This window comes from Lytechinus pictus, chromosome 8 (genome assembly GCF_037042905.1).
Source record: "Lytechinus pictus isolate F3 Inbred chromosome 8, Lp3.0, whole genome shotgun sequence".
NCBI classification, from domain to species: domain Eukaryota; kingdom Metazoa; phylum Echinodermata; class Echinoidea; order Temnopleuroida; family Toxopneustidae; genus Lytechinus; species Lytechinus pictus.
Window position 1 is genome coordinate 17,979,952 of NC_087252.1, and position 17,227 is coordinate 17,997,178.

At 35.7% G+C, this 17,227-nt stretch overlaps 1 protein-coding gene across 4 annotated transcripts in view; it reads left to right on the top strand.

Moving 5' to 3' along the window:
- Nucleotides 1-14,024, top strand: part of LOC129267088 (uncharacterized) — a 34,384-nt gene extending 20,360 nt beyond the window's left edge. For 2 of the 4 annotated variants that reach the window (XM_064103685.1, XM_064103687.1), the window contains exons 8-11: nt 537-803; nt 1,693-1,918; nt 2,911-3,019; nt 6,095-7,918. In XM_064103685.1, the coding sequence (XP_063959755.1) occupies nt 537-803; nt 1,693-1,918; nt 2,911-3,019; nt 6,095-6,137 (645 nt within the window). In that variant the 3' untranslated portion in view covers nt 6,138-7,918. Of the gene's footprint in view, nt 1-536; nt 804-1,692; nt 1,919-2,910; nt 3,558-6,094; nt 7,919-12,794 lie in introns of those variants that run through there. The other 2 variants (XM_064103686.1, XR_010294432.1) reach the window with 2 other exon arrangements.
- Nucleotides 14,025-17,227: the final 3,203 nt, after the last annotated feature.

A 17,227-nucleotide genomic window follows, 5' to 3' on the forward strand; every position in this document is an offset into this window, starting at 1 on the left:
CCCATTTAGCTTGGATTGCAGGTGCACAACGCCCAACTAATGGTGTTTTATCGAGCTTATTGTGAGATACAACCAACAGATGTCATGTCCTTGGACCTGAAATCAGATTCTCAATCTCAGTGATGATGATTCATCAGCTAAAGTTGACATCCAACCTTTGAAGATTAAAATTCTTCTTGTTGAATAACAAACAGCCGAACCCAAACTTTCTTATAATTTGTCAAAGTTTGATGAGGGAAATAGGAAATTCACTCCAATTTTATTCGCACGGAAAACATTTCAGTTGGAATAATTCACCAGTCATGTATAAAATACATGAAACAATCACCTGGTTTCATCACCCAATTATTGTATTTAAAAAAATACCCCCCCCCCCTTTTTTTATAATTATTGCAGATGATCTTGGTATGATGTTGATAATTTTAGTAGCGAGTGAAAATCGAAAAAATAGAATAAGAAAAGATTATGATACATATTACACTTAGTAGAGATCTTAGTGTAGTTCCATTGGACAAATGTTCACTTTCTCTTTACAGGTGAATATTCCACGAGCACCTGTTCTTCCCGTCCTTGCACCAAGTATTCAAATGGGTTTAACAGGTCAGCCACCGATGGTCCCGCCTGGTGCACCTTCACAGCTTGCAATGATACAGCAGAGTCTACCCAACCCGGTACCACAGTCCACCCCTCAGACGGTGCTCCAGCATGTCTCCCACATGGCTGGCGGCAACCTGGTGCCGGTTAGGATACGGGATCGGGGGAAGCTCTTAGTGCGACCTGGAGGCAAACAGACAGAGGATTCGGTAAGTTTTCAACTAGCTTTTGACATCAAAGAAATCAGAGATCTTTTGACCATTTAACATTTCTATTTGATATAATGGTAAAAGTACTAATAAATTTCTGCTCTTATGTAGTTGCAGAAGGCCTTGGTTACCAATGATTTGACTCTAAAAAAAATCTGAGCTGTAAGGTCCCATTTGTCACAGGGCTGTGTCTGTGATAGGTTGTAAAAATGAAGCCCGAAAAAAGAATTGCTTAAAAAAGTATCCTCAAAAGGTGAAAAAATAAAGCAATGCTGCAATAAAGACACTCCAGGTGAAAATAAAATAATGTGTTTTCAGTCACAGGTATCTGTAATGTGATTGGACGGATTTGATATCTTCTTCCTGTGTTTTGTTTTTGTTTGTTTTTTCATCCAATTAAAAAATGTTAAATACAACACATCAGAGTTCAGGGCTCCATAGCACAAAGGATTTGCAATCAATCACTAAATACCAATGACCAATCAAGATCATTGTTGCATGAGCACTCTTGTTTAAAATACTGACCGGGAACCAATATCAGTGCGGTTCTCTCATATTTGCAATCCATCGCTAACCTTTGTGTTACGGAGCCCTGAACTTTTTTTTTAAAGAAATAAGAGCGATAGGTGGTATTCTGATAATTAATCCTAGGTTTAACCCTAGTCTAAAGTAAAGATTAAACTGCACTTCTATGGAATGCGGGGCTTTATATAATATTTTTTTATTTTCGTATTGTTCCCATTTGACAACTCAATTAATTTTTTGACAACTTCTTGCATCAGGATGAGAATTTTTGATTGGTGAATGAGTTGATATCTGGCAATCCATATTCCATAAATTATGGCTATTAGAATACCACTCAACGTGTTTATTTCTTTAACATTTTCAGGTTGAGATCAGTCTAAGCAACAACGTGAAGGTCGACAAGAGACTCCTCGACCGATGCAACCATACCAACTTCCGTAAACTGACCTCTGACCTGCTGATGTGTCTCTTCCCGCGGAAGGTCCTAAGTAGATCCACTCTGGGTGGGACCAGTAACACCATCTCCAGGACAACAGGACTTCCCACAAACAAGACTAGATTAGACCCAGAGAAAGTTGAAGCAATACTTGGTAAGTACTTGATAGGATTCTGTTGGATACACATTTTTCACCCCTCCCGAGTACGTATGAACTACCCACGAACAAGACCTATTTAGACCCAGAGAATGTTGAAGCAATATCTGATAAATCCTTGATGGGATTTTGTTGGGTACACATTTTTCACCCTTCCCGAGTACGTATGAACTACCCACGAACAAGACCTATTTAGACCCAGAGAATGTTGAAGCAATATCTAATAAATCCTTGATGGGATTTTGTTGGGTACACATTTTTCACCCCTCTGGAGTACTTATGAACTTTCCATGAACAAGACCTATTTATACCCAGAGAAAGTTGAAGCAATATCTGATAAATCCTTGACGGGATTTTGTTGGGGGCACATTTTCACCCCTCTGGAGTACTTGCATGTGTGAACTACCCACGAACAAGACCTATTTAGACCCAGAGAAAGTTGAAGCAATATCTGATAAATCATTGATGGAATTTTGTTGTGTACACATTTTTCACCCCTCTTGAGTACTTATGAACTACCCACAAACAAGACCTATTTAGACCCAGAGAAAGTTGAAGCAATTCTTGATGGGATTATGTTGGAGGCACATTTTTCACCCCTCCGGAGTAGTTATGAACAACCCACGAACAAGACCTATTCAGACCCAGAGAAAGTTGAAGCAATACTTTGCTTAGTCCTTGATGGGATTCTGTTGGGTACACATGTTACATCCCTGGAGAGCAGTTCCTTTCAGACTACCTATCAACAAGACCTGTTTTCAGGGACTTCCGTTAATGGTAAACTTGTCATGCAATTGGCTACAGGGTCTTGTCCCTGCAATTGTGAAATATGAAGTGTGCCCTGGATTAGACTCTTAAGAAATTAGAAGCAATGTTTGCTTAATCTTTGACAGGATCTTGTCATATACACTCCCTATAGAATGCCGTTCCAACAAATATAGTCAAGAATATGCACTGACAATTTATTTCCTCTTTGATTTAAACGACAGATTATGTGCAGCGAGTGACCGGTGTCCCGGCTAGAGCGGTCAAAGATGCCATCAGGACGAAACTAAACAACGAAGCAAAGCGAATGCACAGACAACTCATATTCAAAAGGTAGAGAGCAATGCCATCATTCTTTTTGAAATACATGGGTATGTAAGGTTTGACCGTAGTAGGTGCCCAGGACATGAAGGTGCCGAAAAGAGCAGGCCAGACATGATAAAAATATGGCAGTCTTAGATGAAGCTTACCCTATGGACTCTTGTAAAGTCATGCTACATCTATCCCAAAGGCACCATGAATTTTCAGGTTGATATCATCTGTTTGTCAAAGTCTCAACATTCTCACGAAGATGCATTGGCCTAAAAACATTGTAAAAACTTGCCGTTGTTGAGAATTAACAACTCATTTTGTCAGGTTAATGTTCTGTTCTCCAGGAAGCAGTCCCATTTTCTTATTGTGGATGATTTTTTCATGAGCTCGTTCATCGATAGTGACCCTGAGGTCTCTGATTACACTCTGATCAATATAATAATTATGATACTTGTATTACAGATATAATCATTATTATAGGCCATTGAAATGTTTATATCTGGGTCTCGTCTTACAAAGGGTTACGATTGATCTGATCAAACACAACTATGAATGACAAGCCACATCAACATCTAAACTGCAAATTTGTTCAAAATATCTTCTAGATATGATGTATATTCATGCATTCATCCTTCTCTTGAAAGTCCAGTGTGATTCTCTTTGTTTACTACTGTAAAGGAGATTGAGCTGATTTACTGTAGAAACAATTATGGTATGGATGGATTTCCATACAGTTTTGATTGATTGGATCAATCGTAACTCTTTGTAAGATGGGGCCTAGATTGGCTATCATCAGATATCCTAAATATCTGTGTTGCTTGATTATGGTGGTGTTGCAAGAAAATTCAAAATTTCTGTTACCAACTTCCAATTGAAATGTCTATTGTAACTAGAGCAAGATTGATGATCATTTCCTTTTGCAAAAAGCAAACCAGCAATCAAGGACAAATATACAATTAATTGCTTATGATTCATTTAGCACATAGGATTGGTTTGAGATAGATTGCAAGTTTAAAGTTTAGTGAAACTGGGACCTGATGAGCTTCTGTCTTTATTACTGCCAGAAACATTTTCTTAATTTATCATTTTCATAGGGTATTAAAAGCTTATTTCGGATCGGTTATCATTAGATTTGCATTTCTTGCTACTGATAACAAGTTTGTAAAACTTGGACGTAGCCCCACCTCCCAAAGAGTTGCGATCGATCCAATCAAGCATAACTATGGAAAGCCAGCAACACCATCATTTAGAATGCATTTGTCTCAGACCTTCTATTCTAAATAAGTCAGTCTACTTATCCACATTTCCAAAATGGATTGGTGGACATTCGCTATATGAAGAATTATGACATTGATGGATTTCCATAGTTTGCCTGATTGGATCAATCACAACTCTTTGTAAGACAGGGCCCTGATAAGCTTCTGCTTGTATAACTGCCAGATATCGTTGTATAATTTATCATACCGTAGCCTAGGAATGGATCATATGATCGTAACATAGCAATGTGTTTCAGCTGTGCTTGTGATTAACCACAACTCTGAAAAGGCTTAGCTTCCCTCTTAAAGGGGAAGTTCACCCCGACAAAAAGTTTATTGTAAAAATAGCAGAAAAAATAATAAAAAATATTGCCGAAGGTTTGAGAAAAATTCATCAAATAATTAAAAAGTTATTAGAATTTCAATTATTTGATTTGTGACGTCATGTGCGAGCAGCATTCCTACATAGCGAATGGTAAAAAATCAATGAAATGTCATTTTCTCAGAAAATTGAAAATGGTTTTCACTGTACCTTTTGTATATCAATAGACAAATCATTTCACATCCGATCATGAATAGAAAAAAAATTAAGTCATCAGGAACCATACAAAATTTGAAATTCATGCATTTTATATTACATAACACATGGGGCAGCTGCTCGTTTATGACGTCACAAATCCAAAACTTTGAACTCTAATAACTTTCTTACTCTTTAACGAATTTTCATCAAACCTTCACCAATATTTTTTACTATTTTTTCTGCTATTTTTACAACAAAGTTTTCTTCAGGGTGAACTTCCCCTTCAAAGATTTCATCTTTAACATAGAAATAAGAAATTCACAAATTTTATAAACCGTCTTGGCTGCTCTTCTGCTATGGTTCAAACAATCTTAATATTCATTATCCAAGAAGAGTTGGTAAACAGTTGACTATTTGTCAAGCAAATTCCCATGAGTTCACTACTTTGATGAATACATTCAAATGGTTGTTGTAGATACTGAACTAGAAGCTATGATTAAATCATCTTTCTCTGTATGAAATATGTGTAGTGTGACTACCAGTATTGTTTTTATGAAAGAATCATGTTGAGTGGTCATGATGACAACCTTGTAGAAATCCAAGTTTTTATTTTTGTAAATTGAAATGCTTGATTTTTACCTATAGCCAGTATGATGAAGAAAATTAATACACAAAATATGCAGTATAATGATGAAAGTTGTTACGCAAGATGCGCATATGTATTTACTACAGAACGTTGGGACTTTATAAGTCATTGTTTAAAAAGCTACACGATGTAGTGTATTTATTATTGTTGCTATTGTTTTGTATTTTCTTGTTGTTTTTATGCCTAGCTAAGAAAGAAAGCTCAAAATAAGCAAACTTATTGACAACTCCCATCAGTATTTTGGGAACTTTTGCAAGAAATTTCAATTGGAAGTATTCCATGAACATGCAACTCTTTTTTTTATCTCTCGATGTCACTGGGATCGTGTTGTTAAGATCCATTCTTTAGTACCACTGTTATTTGATTTTGATTTTTTTGTTGTACATGTTTTCTCTGAAGTTTGCAGCAGGTACACAGAACAAACACCTGTTTTATCTTTTATGTTACATGACACAGACTCTGAATCATCATCTCTTTCAATTCAGAGACATTTTTTTTTTAATCTAAAGATCATTTATTTCATTTTTTATGATTTTTTAGTCACCTAAACTTGCCCAATTAATCATCTTGTTTTTTTCTTATTTATTACATTATTTGCTGATTTATAGAAGACCTGTGTTTGTTTACTACGTACAATTATGTTTTTATTCTATTTTTTGTATTCGCTTTATCAGATCATTTCATTACTCAGCCAGTGCTCCCGATGGTCCCCCTTGAAGGTACCCCTGTGAAACAGAAATGAGGTGAAGCCCTGTAGAAACTACATATTTTGTTATGTATGGGACTAGGTTCAAAGAAAAGTGAGCAGCACATGTTTTGTTTAGTATGGGACTAGCTTTAAGTTCACACTGACAAATGTTTGATGTAAAAATATCGCAAAAATAATAGAAAATATTGCTGAATGTTTGAGGAAAATCCATCAAAGAACAAAAATGTTATCAGAATTTTAATTATTTAATTTGTGAATCATATGCAAGCAACATTCCTGCTTGTATGTGACGTCACAAATTCAAAACTTAATATTCCAATAACTTTCTAAATATTTAATAGATTTTCCTCAATTCTTCACCAATTTTTTGTATTATTTTTTTCTGCTATTTTTACAACAAACTTTTCTTCAGGATCAATTTCCCCTATAATGGTTATTGATATTTTGATAATTAATTATGTATATCAGGATTTTGTAATTGCTGAACCAAAGGAATATCATAGAGCTTTGTTGATGTTTTTTTATTATTATTTTTATTTATTTAAAGGGGCTGTCACTTTTAGATGTTTTAGCAAGATTTAGATTTCTTGATATCAATAATTTGATTCTTCATCAAGGATTAGGATGAAATTGCTTGCCATGAACCAGGCAAAAAATAATAATGCCAAAAGTTTAAGGGCTAGTGCTTGAGCTCACCAACCAGAGTTTGTTATATTACAATTTACATTGGACCGTTTAGTTCCATGGCTCTTCTGGGCATATTGGGGATGAATTTCCCCATGCCCTCATCTAACTTTTTCCCTGCCTGTGCATTGGCATACACTAGCTTAAAGCGTTCATTTGTGACAGCCCCTTTAAGGGGGTACCCCTGGCTAAAAATATTAAAATAGAGTAAAATTCACAGAGCAAAATACTAATAATTTCTTCAAAATCGGATAGCAAATAACAAATTTATTGAATTTTAAAGTTTTGTTGTTAACATGTGAAAATGCATGTCATGAATATTCATGAGGTGGACTGATGATGTCACATCCCCACTTTCCATTTTCTTATGTTATTACATGAAATCATAATTGTTTCATTTTCCATACATGAAATATTAACATCTTTTGCACTAAATTAGTTGTCAATCTGATTTTCAGTTCTTGGTAGAAAAACTTTAGATAAATATAATTTCATGTAATAAAATACAAAATCACAAGTGGGGATATGACATCATCAACTTGCTCATTGAATATTCATGAAGACATGCCTAGAACTGTTTCACCGGAATAATGCAAATCTTTAAAATGCCATAACTTTGTTATTCCTTGTCCAATTTTGATCAAATTTTCAGTGTTTTGTTTGTCTGATTTATCTTTATCTGTTTAAATCATTATATTTTCAGCCTGGAGCATCCCTTTAACTGTCATTAAAAAATGTATTTATACTTTTACTGCCTGACCTGAAGTAACCCATCGCAGAACTACTTTGTCTAAAGAGATTTCTGAAGCTATGAATGATACAAAGTCATATGCCTGTTACCTTTGAGGGATCATGCATCATTAGTTACATCTTTTTTCTGAAAAGGAGAAAACATGAAACAAAATAGGAAAATGTATGCCGGGAGTCCCTGCATGCTACCATTATCTGTCATCTGATAGGAAAATGAATATATAAAACATTCAGGTTGAAAGCACTCTTATTTGCTTTCAAAAGTGAATCAATCTGGCAATCAGGATTCAAAGAAGCCCTGACAATAGTCTGTAAGCACAGACTAACATTTAAACGAATTGTACCATGTCTTAAGTGAAGACTAGACTCTTAAAAGCTGTCTGTGCAACCTTAGCAGGGAATAATTTTGCTTTACAAATTTGAATGGCATTTTTGGTCATAAGAGAAAAGCTTGCAACTAATAATAATGTATAGTCCAATGTAAAAATATGCTATACAAAAGACTTTATGCATGGCGGTCTTTCAACGATGTGGAGAAAATTGCGATGCGATACCCAGACCTGCCAACCAGTACGTTTTTTGGCGTATTTAGTACGTTTTTGCAACCAAAATACGACAGTACGTTTTTTCTTTTAAAAATATGATATTGTTTTTTTTTTTAATAAAAATGTCTCTATTTCATAAAACTTACACAAATATGGTTATAAGATCATTGTAATTTTAGGTAACTTGTTTTATTTTTTTCAATCATTTTGTTAAAACCAGGGTGAGATATACACATGTTTCAATTTTTTTTTTCATCTGCAAGAGCAGTGCGCATTCATTTTATTATGAAATACACTTTTTTTGGGGGAAAATAATTTTTTTTTTATCACAGAATACAATTTTTCATTCCCAGAGGTTGGCAGGTCTGGATACCAGGAAAATTATTCCCTGCTTAGTATATACATGTATGAGTGAATCTAGTCTCACTACTTCAGACTCTGCAATATGCACTGTGTGGAAACCAAGGTCTGTGCCTGTAGACTACTCTTTCCCCTAGAGACTAGGCGTGCCATAGGATTGTTTACATTCGTAGATGATTTATGTTTTGTGTATATTACTATATTCATGTTGCTAACATTGACCAAAGATCGTTTTGTAGCGCTGCCATCCTGTGGTCCGTTAATTTGTGGTCCCAAGTCAAATATTCTAGCTATACTATAAAATAGGTTTACCTTTAATACAGGACGTTCACATTAACAGTAAAAATTTATTTTTATTTTTAATGATGATTGAGAACATCTGACTTAAGTATTGTACATTGAGATATTAGATAAAGAATAACTATTTAAAGTTATTTTGCAGGAGAAACTTTAAATAGCAGAGATGCAAACAGATATTCCTGTTCATGTTTTCATACTTTTTAGCCCTAATACTTTGATACCAAAAACGCAAATGCTGGTTTATTGAAGAAAAGCTGATGGCTTTTCATTGAATACACACATTTTTAGTCACAAAAATATGGCAATATCAGTGGGTATCACAGGTATAGTGTTCAGTAGACATTGATTATTGAAAACAGTATTGATGCATCAAGGCTTGAAATCGAAATATTTAAGGATTAAAGTGATGTTTACTGTTCTAGAATAATGGAAATTTGCCATGCATATTTTGTAATATTGTAGCATATTTGATGTTAAATTGATTGTTTGTTCTAAATGTACATAAACGATATATGCTCTTTATTCCTAAGGTTTGTTATTCCGAGAATGAAAAAAATGTTGGTTAATCCAGTCATTTGAGGCATAGTTCTGAATGTTTTTGATTAAGAAAGAAAGTAGGGTTTGTCATTCTAAAGGTTCATTAATCCAAAAGTCTAAATATAAAATTAGTTTTGCTAAGCTAATATCCAAACATTTGTGACTTTTCTAGCATTATCAAAAAAGCATTCAAAAATTCTAAATGCTTGTTAATTCAAAAAGATTTTTTTTTATTCAAGTAGGTTGGATTGTCCTAAAAATGAAAAAAAAAGTCTGTTATCACAATGGTTCGATAGTCCAAAACATTTAAAAAAGTTTGTGAGTACAAAAATGACTGTATGAACCTTACTTCATTTTAGGACTATTGAACCTTCGGATTAGCCCAAAGGGTGGAGAAGGCACTCACATATGATGCCAGTATGCATATTATTTTCACCCTTATTTTTCATTGACCAACCCATTCCTAAGCCCCTCATTTCGGGCATCAGTTCTCGAATTTCACATCAAATTTCATGTGAAATCCCAGTTCCTACACACCTTAACTGTTCTTAAGCCCGTTATTTCAAAAGCGACTTCAGCTCTTAAACGGTATGGTTTCAGATTTCAAGCCACAGCATTACTTATTTCATTTTCAGAGGGAGACATAAACCTTCACACTAACGAACCTTCGGAATAATGAGCCGTTACTACTTAAACATTGTAGGAAGTGTATTCATTTTGTTATAAGGCCAGTTAACATAGTTCTATGCAAACCTAGTTGCTTTCTTACAAGCCCCTTGTTTCTAGAATTTTGGAATGTTTGAAGGACGTTGTGTGTCTACAGGCTGTATTTGTTTTTGTACTCCTTTTGTAGGCTTTATCTCCAAATTGATTCCATGCAATGTAATGTAATGTTTTAATGTTGATAATAATGTGAAAGTGATCCATATGGATATGTTTTATGTCAGGCTCCATTTGGAATATCCCTTAAGATACATGTATTTGTCATGTAACACTAAAGTAGCTATCCTTTTAACTTCTGTGAGAAATTCTTTTTTTTTTTTTTACATTTGAATATACACCCGCACCGGCTGCCCCGGGGGGGCCAGTCAACTATATTGCTGTACACATGCGTGACCAAAAAAACGCGTTTAAAGGGGTGTTTTTTTTTTCAGTTTTGGACGCGGTCCGCGCGTGGACTCGTTAAGGGTATCAAAAACACAGATTTTCAGGGAAAAGGGTGGTTTTGAAAGACTGGTCAATGGTCAATCGCAGGGTCAAACGTATTTAGGGTTGTTTTTTTTTTCCCCCAAAGTTTTTTTTTTAAGACTAGCCAAACGTGTTTAGGGTATTTTTTTCCCCCAAACTTTTTCCCCGAGGTCATATTTTGGCGACAACTTGTTTAGGGGCCAAAATGTGTAAATAAAGCCTGCGAAAAACTCGTTTAGGGGGTTATTTTGCACGCAGAGAAAAACTCGTTTTGGGAGTTGTTTGGAAATTCCTTGGTCAAGCATGTGTACAGCAATATATTTGACTGGCCCCCCCGGGCCGGCCACACAGAAAGGTTGTTAGCCTAACAGAGCGCTAACAGTAAGCCCAGTCACATCCTTTGGATTGTGAAGTCAAAACATTTATTTGAATGTGTCAGTAATGCATTGATGTAACATAAGGCATCGCTGCCACATCACCTGTTGTAACAGGGCCTCTGTTAGCGCATTGTTAGCGCTTGCAACGTTTCTGTCTCTGCAGCCTGTACTGATGTACATGTATGGAGTACATGTAACAAGATTGTACATCGTAGGGTACTTACAAGTGATTTTACATTCTCAGTATGCACTACAGTAGATGTGGTCAGTTATAACCTAACAAGGGTTTATTTAAAAATGGACGTCGCTATTGATTCACCCACAAGAATCGCTCTCATTTCCGAATAGACAATCAAATATACTCAGTTAGTACCTGAATGCGACATTTTGGAGACAAGATGTAAAAATGTATTTTGTCTGTCTTATTTGATTAACTCGACACAAAATATGTCACAATGGCCGAGCAAAGGTTCAGCCTTATGACAAGGGACCATAATATTCATACACCCCTCCGCGAATTTGTCCTTTTCCTGTTGTGCCTATACTTGTAGTAAATTATGGGTCTTTCGTATCCATATTCTCAATTCATCAAACGCAAGTTCATGTCTTGTGTACACGTTATTAGTGTATTTGCACACCATACATGATGTGTGCCTGCCTGCGCTGTATATTCTTTACATCACAATTACATGGCCAGGTTTACTTTACTTCATCACGTTCATGAATAACAAGAATTCAAAGGTACCAAGCAGCAAAATGGCTACAAGCAATAGCTTGAATTACCTATTATGCATCTGTGGGCCTATAGGTAATAGTAATACAAGCAATAGCTTGAATTACACATAGTGCACCTATGGGCCTATAGGTAATAGTAATACAAGCAATAGCTTGAATTACACATTGTGCACCTGTGGGCCTATAGGTAATAGTAATACAAGCAATAGCTTGAATTACACATTGTGCACCTGTGGGCCTATAGGTAATAGTAATACAAGCAATAGCTTGAATTACACATTGTGCACCTGTGGGCCTATAGGTAATAGTAATACAAGCAATAGCTTGAATTACACATTGTGCACCTGTGGGCCTATAGGTAATAGTAATACAAGCAATAGCTTGAATTACACATTGTGCACCTGTGGGCCTATAGGTAATATTAATACAAGCAATAGCTTGAATTACACATTGTGCACCTGTGGGCCTATAGGTAATAGTAATACAAGCAATAGCTTAAATAACACATTATGCACCTGTGGACCTATAAGTAATAGTGATAATATTGACTGGCTTTAATTTTCGGGAGATACCACATTATAAGTAGATTTGAATCAGTGATTGGTCAATACGCCATCATGTAATCATAGCTGCAAGGCTTTCCTTTTTTTCAATTCTAGGTTTTGACGTCACTTCAATAAAAAACATAACTGCGTTGTAGTGTAAACGGCGGTGGTATATTCTGCGTACTCAGGTAGTTAACTTAATTTACGTGCTAGTGTGTATACGCAGATTGCATGGAAAATGCTGACATCTATAGATGGATCAGGGCCCCGTCTTACAAAGAGTTTTGATTTATCCAATCACTCTCAACTCTATGGAAATCCATCCATACCATATTTTTTTCTGCAGGAAATTTGGACAATCTCCTTCGTAAACACAGACAATCACACTGAATCTTCAAGCGAACGATGAATGTATGTATATACATCATATCTAGAAAATATTTTGACCAAATTTGCATTTTAGATATTGATGTTGCTGGCCGTCCATAGTTGTGGTTGATCGCATCAATCGCAACTCTTTGTAAGACGGGGGCCCTGGTCTGCTGGTGCAGTAAGCATTGCAAGTTTATCATAAAGCTATTTTATCAATGTAGACTATACACTATAACGGCCCCGATTGATCCTATCACAATATGGACGGCCAGCAACATCAACATTTAAAATGTATGTTTGTTCAATATATTTTCTAGATATGATGTAAATGCATACATTCATTATTCTTTTGAAATATCAGTTTGATTGTCTTTGTTTACTATAAAGGAGATTGTGCAAATTTTCAGGAGAAAAAAAATATGGTATGGATGGATTAATCGTAACTCTTTGTAAGACAGGTCCTCGTTATTGCCTGGTCTTTCTTTTTCATAAACAACATTTCAACTACTTTCCGAAGCTAGTTTTTCCCTCTGGAGATTATTTTCCATCAGCGCCGCACACTTCAGATAAAATATAATCCCTTAGGGAAAAATATAACTCCGTCAGAGAAATTGATGTTATATTCAAATTCTGGTTAGGCAATATCTTCATTATATTCAAACTCGAGGAAGGCAATATTTGTATACTATTTCCCTCAGTAGACCTATTGCCCTCGTCAAGACTCGGGGGAAAATGTATATACACATGTATATCTCCCCAAAAGCCAGTCAATATCATATAATATATCATCTAGTATAAAATTTGTAGAGGTAAATTTTAGACATCGCAGTCTTGTTTAATACACTAATGCTGGTTTTATAGATTGGTTAAAGCAATATTCCAGTTACATAACCAAAAATGGTATGATCTATCTTCCAGTGTGTTGCCCTTTTTAACTATTCTGAATATTAATATCTTTAGGTATATTTGTTGAGATGGGCTTTATGAGAAAAGAAGCAGAATAGGAATGATATGATTAAATGCACCCTAGCAATCCCTGTACAATCATTCTATCATATGGTTTTATATATATGTATATATATATATCAGTGTTTTTTTTTTATTGATCTAATGCCAATTTGTCCAATTACCAACTCTTCTACTATCATTTGGTCTACCATCAGTTCATCCACTATCCCCATGGTCTAATTGCCATTTCGTCTAATAACCAGTTGATCTAGTAGCCATTTTATAGTCTCTATGTCATTTGGTCTAATTGGACTACCGGTATGTGTTTATTGGGTAAAATGAATGCAAATAAAATGGATATTAGACCAACTGGTATATGAGACGAAATGGTCATAGACGAACTGGTGATTAGACAAAGTGATGATTAGACCAAATGGTTATTGGATCAAATAGTTGTTAGATGAAATGTTGATGGACGGAATGGCATTAGACTAAATGAAGGTACTCTATGTGGTGAGTGGACGAGTTTGCAGTAGACAAATTGACAATTTACCTATATGTACCAGAAAGCAAAAAAAAAAAACGTTGAATTTTAGCCTGTAAAGGATAATTTCATTGAACTTAATTCTGTATTAGTCATGTAGGACTTCCATCATGTTTGTTGCTTCCATGTATTGTCTGATGTGATCGCGTTTTGTAGGAATTTCTTGTGTATAATTATCAAGAGAAGATATTTTTAAACATTGTTTCCTTTTAGTCACCTTGATGAGGTTCAGGTCATGAACGGCCGTGCCTAAAATCGTTTTTAGCTTGCCTAGTTTCCTACCCTACTTATGTTGCTCTTTGTTTGTGCAAGATTAAATCATGTCATAGTATTTGTCTGTGGAACAGTCAAAAGAATGCCTCCAACTTGTTTCATTTGAGTGTGGTCATGCCTCATGGTTGTATTGAGTTGTATGGGTGGGTGCGGCATATGAAATACATTCATTCATTCATTTATTTAATGGTTTATTAAATAGACATGTATCGCAGTAAAAACTGAATTACACATGCTTTACAGGGTATCAATTTAAAAAAATGGTACGAAAAATACAGAGACAGTTAAAATTATTCACATACATTTGCACAGTAAATTATTGATAAAGATGAATAAATAACAAGAGAATGCATATGAGAGATTGGTAAAATTATTCGTAATAGAACTTAAAAACACAATAAGTCAATGGTTATTAGAAAAAAATCACAATTGGTAAGCATGTATATATGCTTATCAATACATGGGGCAACGGGTGATTTTACCCTCTTGCACACACCATATTGCTCCTGAAATTCTCCCAAATTGCATGGTTTGGGGCGACCATCTTTTCAAGAGTCGCCTCAAGATCTGCCATCTGCAAACAATCTTTCAAGAATATTTAGAAAATCAATATTATAGTTTTTACATAATTATAGGTGAATGATTTTGCATTTACCGCATGCATGATTGCTTATTGCACACAAAAAATTGCCCCTAATAAAGTAAGATGTATTTCCTTCCCTGGTGGCGAGCGGATGGGGGTGAATGAGGTGTCCCTCCAGGCAGGTATCCAAGATTAATTCATGAAAGCAGGGCCACAGAAATCTCTCTCTCTCTCTCTCTCTCTGATGAATCCTTAAAAAAGCCACTAAAAACAAAATCTGGCAAGCAAAAGGGAGGGGGGGAATAGATGCAACTTATCAAAGAGAATTTTTTATTTTCTTTTGAGAAGTATATCTATTTTTCTATTTGCCTTTTGATTGCCAGATGATATAATGTATGTATCCACCTTGTTAGGTACTGTTCCTATTATCCCGGCTAAGCTATGTACTCTACCGATTCAGGTCAGTGCTGATAGCTTTTTAAGCAATTACTTCCTGCCGGTACCCATTTACCTCCCCTGGGTCGAGTGCAGCACAATATGGGTAAATTTCTTGCTGAAGGAAAACGCGGCATGGCTTGGAATCGAACCCACACCCTCAGATTGAAAGACAAGTCTTATAACCCGGGGGGGCCACTTCCATTGACGAGTGGATACCATGCGCGACCATGGGGTCTCGAAAAGCACCCTAAACACGTAATTTCCATATCCTGAAAATGTACCCCTTAACAAGTATTGGCGCGTGGAACCCTACCCTTAACAAGTATTGGGAACAAAACGATACTCTTGGCAAATATTTCCTGAAATGAGCCCCTAAACAAGTACAGGAATATTTTATTGTTATGTCACGGGTCCTTTGATCGTCAGTTTTCATTTGGTTTAAGTACGACCCCACCTTCCACACCTCGCGCAAATCGGACTCTAAACACGTAGTGTTGGGGCAAAAAGGACATCCTTTATACAACATTTTAATTTTGTTTTATCATCCCCGCAAATTTGACCCTAAACACGTAACTTTCCTAGCGAAATAGATACCCTTTTTTCATTATTTTTGTGTTTTTGACACCCTTATCACGTTACGTACGTAACGTGCCCTATCTTGAAAAAGACATCCTTTTTACGTGTTTTTTTGGTCGCGCATGGTATCCACTCGTCAATGTAAGTGGCCCCCCCCCCCCCCGGGTCTTATAACCACTAGACCACGACCACATATGGTGATGATGATGATGTAATGATGATGATAATGATGGTGCATGATGATGAATTGATGGTGATGATGATGATGAATCAATTATTAATGATGATGATGAATCAATTATAAATTATGATGATGATGATGGTGTTGGTGATGATGATGATAATGATGATGAATCAATTATTAATGATGATGATGATGAATCAATAAATGATGATGATGTGATGAACTTCAATTATTAATGATGATGATGATGAATTGTATACAAATAATGCATGCAGCCGAGTGCGTTAGTGGAAATGCAGAGCACGCGAGGTTTCTTTAGATAGGAGTCGCACTGTGCACGAGCCGCTTGCGGCGAGTGCCCAGTGTGCTCCATCTGAAGAAACCGAGCTTTCTCTGCATTTACTTTTACGCACGACAGAGCAAGTGCATTATTTGTTTTATAAAATAGCAACACAGGAACAATTTTTAAAAAGTCACAGTACAGTTTTGTTGGACTTCTACCGCACTGGTTTGCTCGAGCGTGCAATGTCAATTTTCGTTGCACACCTTTTGCACTACCGTGCAGTGCACAAAAAAAGTTGGATGTCATGTGACGCGTATTGACCAATCGCGATGCTTGAAATAATACAGCTATTTTATAAATGGTGATAATGATCGATAGTGATGATAATGATGATGTAATGATGATGATAATGATGGTTCATGATGATGAATTGATGGTGATGATGATGATGATGAATCAATTATTAATGATGATGATGATGAATCAATTATTAATGATGATGACGAATCAATTATAAATGATGGTGATGATGATGATGAATCAATTATTAATGATGATGATGAATCAATTATAAATGATGATGGTGATGATGATGATGATGATGATGATGATGGAGGGGGTGTTGTGGGGAAACTTCTGATGCGATGCCACGAAACGTCTCGGCTCCAGGTAGAGAAAAGGGATCAAGGGAAAGTCCAGGGATTTCGGGGAAAAGCGATTGGCTTGGAGTAAAATAATAAAAAAATATATGTATACTTGCTTTATTCTTCTTGAATATAGATATTCCGGTATTTTTAAGAATTATATAAAAGAAAAATTCAGGCTTCATCGAGAAAAAAAGCAATTAGGATATCCACCGGCAATATCAATATTAAC